The sequence below is a fragment of the Antechinus flavipes genome, chromosome 6 (genome assembly GCF_016432865.1).
Source record: "Antechinus flavipes isolate AdamAnt ecotype Samford, QLD, Australia chromosome 6, AdamAnt_v2, whole genome shotgun sequence".
In the NCBI taxonomy this organism is placed as follows: domain Eukaryota; kingdom Metazoa; phylum Chordata; class Mammalia; order Dasyuromorphia; family Dasyuridae; genus Antechinus; species Antechinus flavipes.
Window position 1 is genome coordinate 220,468,617 of NC_067403.1, and position 8,142 is coordinate 220,476,758.

Here is an 8,142-nt window from a genome sequence, read left to right on the forward strand (position 1 = left end):
TACAGGTCCCTTCCAGAACTAAAACTGATAATCCACCTTAAAAATAATTTACGGTTTTCAGCTGAAAAAGAGAGGCCTAGAGTAGAGTGGCAATATGGATGTAGTTCACTATGTATTTGAAGGTTTGTCCAATGAAAGAAGAATTATATTTGCCTCATATTGCTTTGGGAAAAATTGATGGAGAAAACTTGCATGGAAGCTCAGTTCAGCTAAAAATATATATATATATATATATTCATTTGTAGGACCTTTTATATCAATATTATGTAATGACAAGGGTATAGGATTTGGGGTCAAAGAAATTAGGTTGGAAGACCATCTTATCTACCTACTGTGTAATTTCAGATAGTTAAACTCTCTGGATATTAATTTTCTCATCTACAAATTGAATGAGTTAAGGTAAATAATGTCTAATGTCCCTTTCAACTCCAAATCTATTAGTGACATAGGAGGTCTCTTTCTACTATGAGATTATATTATAAATAATTTCATCCTTCAAAAGGAGAAGGAAATGACAAGGAAACTACTATTTTGGACTTGATTCTAATCCCCCTGACAGGAACTAATTGCTGAAGAAGAAAGGACTTGAGGAAAGGACTACTGAAGATTAAAATTTGTGAGAGATCACAGAAAACCTTGGTGTTAGCTGTGAATCCTAAATTTTGGAAGGACAGATGTCAAAGGAAGAAAAGAAAGGAAGAATATGTGTATTGAAATTTCACAGAAGCAGAGAGGGGAGTTCTGAAGTGGGAATTCCTGAAGACATAAACAGAAGCTATTCTTAAAATTTGGCTTTTAACAAATCCCTGAACTAACACTGCTCTAAGTTCGGCAATTGTCTCTTAATTGTTAATTCTACAGGACTTTTCTTGTTCATTGTCTTCTTGATCTCTCTGCAGCATTTGACATTACCTTCCTCTCAGATATTCTCTTCTCCTTTGGCTTTTAAGTCATTACACTCTCGTTGCTCTTCCTTTATTTGTCTGAGAATTCCTTTCCAGCCTTATCTGCTGATCAGTTTTCTTCCTACTATACATCTAAAGCCAATGCCTCTCAAATTAAATTAATTATGCTTCCCCTAAACCCATTCTCTTTCCCTATCTTCGCTATTTATTTTGAGAGCTCCATTATCTTTTTTATTATTAATCTAGGTTTTCAACCTATGAATAATTATTGATTCTTTTCCATCAATCCTTTTATTCAATTAGTTATCATATCTAGTTGAATTTACCTCCATAATTCCTTCTGATTCTCTCCCAGCTGCAACCTCCTCCCAAGGTTTGTCCTGTACCCAAACTGTTTCAAAATGTTTCCATCACCTATCACAGATCCCCATCCTCATACCCTATCCTCATCATTTCCTGGAACAACCATAGATAGAATCAGGACAGACATTCTCCTGTGACAATCTCCTTTCTGATTTCCTTTTCCCCATTTTTTGTTTTCCATCATAAGCTGTGTAAAGGTATTGTACTACAACCAATTGAAAAGAATGAATTTACCTCCAAGTACCAAAATTCTGATCTGTTACTCTGAGTATCATCTTCCCTATTTTATTATTGAAAATTCTTTCCACCCTACAAATTTGAATCTATTAAGACAACTATATGTACTACAAAATAAAAGAAGGGCATTTTCCCAAGCAAGGAAAACATTTCAAATGATACCTTCAATTTCTATTGTTTGTTCATTAGATTTTTTTTTTAACTTTTTATTGACAGAACTCATGCCAGGGTAATTTTTTACAACATTATCCCTTGCACTCACTTCTGTTCCTATTTTTTCCTCTCCTTCCTTCCATCCCCTCCCGCCGATGGCAAGCAGTCCTTTACATGTTAAATAGGTTACAGTATATCCTAGATACAATATACGTGTGCAGAACTGAACAGTTCTCTTGTTGCACAGGGAGAATTGGATTCAGAAGGTATAAATAACCCGGGAAGAAAAACAGAAATGCAAGCAGTTTATATTCATTTCCCAGTGTTCTTTCTTTGGGTGTAGCTACTTCTGTCCATTCTTAATCAATTGAAACTGAATTAGCTCTCTTTATCAAAGAGATCCACTTCCATCAGAATACATCCTCAAACAGTATCGTTGTTGAGGTATATAATGATCTTCTGGTTCTGCTCATTTCACTCAGCATCAGTTCATGTAAGTCTCACCAGTCCTCTCTGTATTCATCCTGCTGGTCATTCCTTACAGAACAATAATATTCCATAACATTCTTATACCACAATTTACTCAACCATTCTCCAATTGATGGGCATCCATTCATTTTCCAGCTTCTAGCTGCTACAAACAGGGCTGCCACAAACAGTTTGGCACATATAGGTCCCTTTCCCTTCTTTAGTATCTCTTTGGGGTATAAGTGTTTGTTCATTAGTTAAGACTGTTCAGTTATTTTAGTCATGTCTGACTTTTTGTGATTTCTTTTGGGGGTATTCTTGAAAAAAAAAAAAGGAAATAGTTTGCCTTTACTTTCTGTATCTCATTTTATAGATGGAAGAACTGAGGCAAATTAGGTTAAGTATCTTGCCCAGAGTCACATAGCTAATAAGTGTCTGAGGTTGGATTTGAAATCAAGAAAACCATTTTCTTGACTCCAGGTGCAGTACTTTAACCACTGTGACAACTAGCTGCCCCCATTAAGAGTATAGGATAATAGATTTTGAACTGAAATGCACCTTTCCAGTCATCTGGACCAACATCCTCATTAGAGATGAACTCTAATTAGAACAAGTCCAAAATTGAATATGATGCCTTTAGAGAAAATGGGTTCTTATTTGTGGTTTTCATGTGAAACTTGTTGGAGGTTATATAGAGGAGTTTCATGTTTAAATATATGGTTTCTTAGATTTTGCTTAATTATAATACAATATTCCTTATAATCCCTATTATATGCTATTATCTAGCATATCATAAATGTGTGTGTATGTATGTGTGTATTTATTTCATTTTTAATACCAACCTTATAAGCACAAAGGTCAAGTTGACTGCCCAAGTCCATATAGCAATTGATTTTCTATGCGAGTTTGGACAAATCACAATACTATAATAAATGAACAACTTAGTTTCAAATAATGACTTAAACTACCTGTTCCTTAGGCTCACTATCTGCAAATATATGTTAAGATTTACATTTCCAATGTATCTTTCCTTCTTCCACTTCAGGAATCTCAATAAGGTAAAACGCAGCTATTTGAGTAAAACAAAGGTCCTGTTTATATAGAAAAGCACTCATCTGCCTTGAGTAAATGCATTTTTTTCCTGCCATGGGAAACAATCTTCCCCCTTGCCCTACAACATGGAGTGTTATAAATCCCATTTTGGTTGTGCCTGCCTTATGCATATAAGGAATATATGATGATTTCATACTCATTGTTTGGTTAACTGTAATAACTTTCTATACATGGATGATTTTATCACTAAGAAAAATGACTTCTTCTTGATTAGTTTTTATAATTGACTATCAGCTCTGAAAACAGAAATTAGGCACCTGCCAGGATGCTCCTCAATTGCAGTGTCCAATATGTGCTCAAATACATTTTGTATATATAACACATGTGCAAATGTAGTATACTTGCACAATATGTGCATATGTGTATTATAAGTATGTCTATATAATGCAATGTTTTCTACACAATGTTTTCAAAGCTCAGAAACAGTTCAATTTCTATTTTCTTGAAGCTCATTTCCATTTCAGGTCCCCATGGATTCCATAAGCCACCCAGCCAGTTGGCCCAAGTGATCTCCTCATTTAGGCCATCACTTTCAAATCCTGGGAGCAAATGAATGTTGTCTTTCTTTTTTATGTGCAACTGGAAATGGAAGAAAGAGAAAATTGCCAAATTAATTGAAAGATGTGTCTGTCTAACCTTGAATGTCATGGGACATGCTGAAAGCTAGTACAATCCTTTTGAAATACTTCCAAGAATCTCAAGCCAGATCATCAAAAAGTCAATTCAGATTTGGGCACAAAAAAATATTTCTTAGTAAACAGAAAGGCAGAACGGGTCAAATGACAGTTTGAGTTCATCTTTACCCATTTTTTAAACTTTAAGAATCAGAATATCCTTCTCATTTACATCTTAAATGCATAGATAACTTGTCCACTGGTAAATCCTTTTAATGTAATCCCATGTTGATATTCTGTTTCAAAGTCAGTCACAGGAGGGATAATCATGGATGATTAATTACTGAATCTAGAAGGCCATAGGGCATTAAGTGACTAGCTCACACTGGTCTACTTTGGATTATTCTCAGTAATATAATGAAAGCAATTTACATAGTAGCTGTAACTAGAAATAATATTATTGAGAGATTAGATGTACTCTCCAACAAAAGAAAACAAACCAGTATTTGTTTGAGAAGTCATACAGGATAGACAATAAGGATCCATATTTTTACTCTATAAAAATAAACATAATTTACTTAATAAATATCACCCATCATGACAGAAGATAGCTTCTTTGTCATGGAATAAATTCCTCTAGGAAATGGCCTTTCAGTTAGAGTACACTATTTCATTTTCTTTCCATATTATTTAGTTACTAACCAACATGAAGATAATTTAGTAGGCTCTCTCACTCCCTAGCTTTGTTACTGAAAATAAATCAGGTCCCTGAGGCTCAGTTTTCTCATCTGTGAAATGTGGTCAATGTTACTTGTATTCTCTGTGTCACAGAGTTATTATTAAATGTGCTGTAACCTTTGGTCCAGGACCGAAATTCTGGGTTTCTATAGTCCAAGTACAATCTTGGGGCCTTCTTGCAAAGCGATTGGCTCATGTCTCCACTAAAAAATTCTCATGGTATTAATATTTGACTCATTTTGTCTCTTCCCCAAGTTTTGACTGTGAATATTAGAACACATGTCCACATATCCATGTAAGTTAAAAAAGCATAGTCCCTGTGAACTCTTAAATTTTGTGTAAAATCACAAAAACCATGTCCCCTTTGATCTAGAAAGACCTAGGCTCCAAATATTCTCACATCTTCTCAAAGGTAGATAAGCAGTGGCATTGAGGAGCAAATCAAAGTCCTATTGATGTTTTAGGAAGTCACATCCTGAGAAAAAACTTCACATTCAATTGAGAAATCCTGGTCTGATTATCAAACCTCCCCCAGAATTTCTCATAAAATAAAGTCTTTTGCCAAACATTCCTTGCAGATTTTCTCCATTAAGAGAATAGGGATTAAGAGAAAAACTTCTTCGTGTAAAATAAACCTACTTTTGCCATAGAACTTGGGGTTAGCGAATTCTTTGGCTTCTGAACCTGCATATTCGAGCAGAAGGGCTCTCATTCATTCATTCATACACCTTATCACCTGTTCCCATGTAAGTATCCAGGTTCATATTATAATAAATACAGAACAGCATTTATTGTGCTCAACTGAAAGCATAAAATAGGACTTAGATCCCAGTCCATAAGCAATATAAATGACTGCTGAACAGACTAGAGTTTATATATCTTATACAATCCACTCATTTCTCTGCACTTCATATGTAAAAATGTTAATTTGGTGTTTAAGTTCAAAGGAAAAGAACTGATGTTTAAACTTTTTATTGAAATGTTATAACCTTTTAAAATATTTATTCAATTCACAGGAAGATCCTCTCAAGAGAGAAAATGAGACAAAATTCTTAGAAATGACCCTCAAAACCACACAAGGCAGCTCAGCCTTTGAAGGGACTTTAGAGAAGACTAAAAGAAGGCTGGCATTTCAGTGAAGATTGTTGGGTTTTGTTTTTTGTATTAAAATCATTCTTCTTTTTCCTACTCAGCACCATTTTCTTGGCAGAAGCTAGGGAGAGACAGGAGTAACAAATAGCACATCAATGCACTGCTACTCAGAAGTTTCAGTGGAGACCTACCCAAATACACTGGTTCTTAGAACTTTCATTCACAGCTGATAAATTTTATTTTAAAAAAAAAACTAATTATTAGGTGAGTTTCCACCTCAAACAGCAATAAATATGCTCAAAAGATTATTCTCAGCGAAGGTCTAAGCAATCAGCCTGCCTAGTGACCAAAGTCAATGACTTCAGGCACTACCTAAGAACCTAAAGACTGGGGAAAGTCCAGCAACCTTGCAACCCCAGAGGATCTCAGCAAGCAAGGATTTGGCAGTCAGAGATCTGCACGGGATTTAGTCAGACCAGCCTCTGCAGATTTAAGACAAAGCAACCATTGTGACAGGAATGGAATAAGTAATATTAATCTGACATTTATGGAATGCTTTAAGGCATTTAAAGCACTTTCATAAATATTATGTCATTTTGATCCTCACAACCCCATGAGGTAGATACTTTTAAGTATTATTAATCTCATCAAATCACACCGAGAGAAATTATATGACTCTCCTAGAGTCACATAGCTATTAAGTGTCAGAGGTGGGGAAAAGGCACTCCCAAGTTTTTCAGCATGTGTGTGTAAGAACTAGGAAAAGTTAGTCTGGAGATTTTTCCACTGCCCCTCTCAGTCAAGTAAAAGTCTCCGATCCAGGAGACAGGAATTCCACAGGACCAGCCTCCATTATCTTGAAAACACCCTAAGGCACTTCCTCAATCGCCTTTACCCACACCATTTTCCCTAAGGGACCCGAGTAAAGGCTGACTATGTGCCTGAGGGACAGCATGAAGTTTGGGGGAGGGGAGCCCTCAGAGCTGGTCCCTCAGTTTGGGCTTCTATCCCTCACTATGCTGTTCTTTCCTTTAGCAGCCCACGGGGGAAGAGCCGGGCTTGGGAGTAGATGGAATCTTGTCCACCCCCCAATTCTCCACGGGCAAGGGCGGGAGGGGTGTGTGACAGGGAGCTTTGAGAGCCTGGGGGTCCAGGAGACGAGAGGAGGCAGTTCAGAGGCCTTTGTTGAAGTAGACGAAAGTTATGTCTCCACGCTTCGCCCTGACGGCCTCTTGGAGCTCGTCTTCCAGATGCGAGACCAACATCTCGCACCTCTGCGGAAAGAGGGCACAGGCCACGGGGACCATGACGACGAGGAAGCCCCCTGCCAGCAGCACCTGCAGAGGGGCGTGCAGCACCTGAATCTTCTTCATGAAGTCCAGCCGCTCCAGCCTTTGCATGAGAATCGGGAGCAGGATCATCCCGGGAGCCGCCATGGTGATGCGGGAGATGACCACCTGGGAGATGCCCACGGCCGCGGCTCGGCGGGACTGGCCCAGCTCCCGGGAATCGGCGTCGGTCACCACGATGCCGTTGATGAGCTCCTGCTGCCTCATCATGGGGATGTTCACGCAGTTGGCGGCGGCGACGGCGGCGAAGGGGATCCACCTGGCCACCAGCCGCGGGGCCTTCTTGGTGTACAGGGTCAGCCCCAGGGCGGTGCCCAGGGCGGTGCTGGTGGCGGTGACGTAGGCTACTGCCATCTGCCGGACCGAGATGGGGCTGGCCGCGTTGCGGTTGGTGTAATTGACGAGCGCGTTGAAGGACTGGTTGACCCACTGCCAGAAAACCACGGCGGGCAGCGTTCTGTGGAAGTGCAGCAGGCAGCCCGTGAGGGCCATGCCTCCCGGCAGCTGGAAGGACATCCGCCCGATCAAGTTCATCTTTTCCCCGGTGTCCGGGTGGAAGGCTGAGTCGTAGAGCTTCTTGGCGTACAGCAGCTGCTCCAGGTTGGTGCCCGGAGGCACGGTCCCGCGCCGGCTATTTTCAACCATTATCTTGGCCCAATCGAGCATCTGCTCCGAAGCGAAAATCGTCCGAGGATCCGTGATGTTGAAGAAATGTTTCAGGCGGCCCATGAAGGTGGTCTGGTCCCACCGGGGAGCGTCAATGTCGAAACTGTTCAAATGTGACTCCATCTTCCGCTCATCTCGGATACCGGAGTACGCCTGCGCACTGGAGGGCTTGGCCACGTGATCAGGCTGAGCCCATCTCTGCGCTTGCGCTCTTTGGGGAACGGACCCCCTGGAAGCCATACACTTTTCTCTTCTTCCTCCTTGTCAACGTCCCGGCCAAGAACAACTTTTTATAGTATAGAAAACACTTTCTCACCAAAAGATATCAAAACAACCCCAAATTCTCAATAATTTAATACGGCTAACAAGTCCTATCTTTCTTTACCAATGAATCACCATTTCACTGGCTGGGACTTTGATCAAGACCCTTTACCCTTCCCTTTC

The 8,142-nt window shown here is 39.7% G+C and overlaps 1 protein-coding gene across 1 annotated transcript; it reads right to left on the reverse strand.

Annotated features, from left to right (window-relative positions):
• Window positions 1-6,803: 6,803 nt before the first annotated feature.
• LOC127541802 (sideroflexin-2-like) lies at window positions 6,804-7,821 on the reverse strand. Its single transcript, XM_051967048.1, has one exon. The coding sequence runs from the start codon at window positions 7,819-7,821 to the stop codon at window positions 6,856-6,858; it is 966 nt and encodes a 321-aa protein (XP_051823008.1). The 3' UTR covers window positions 6,804-6,855.
• Between the last annotated feature and the right edge of the window lie 321 nt (window positions 7,822-8,142).

Coding starts and splice junctions, on each gene's coding strand:
- LOC127541802 (XM_051967048.1), bottom strand. CDS start 7,821: ATGGAGTCACATTTGAACAGTTTCGACATTGACGCTCCCCGGTGGGAC.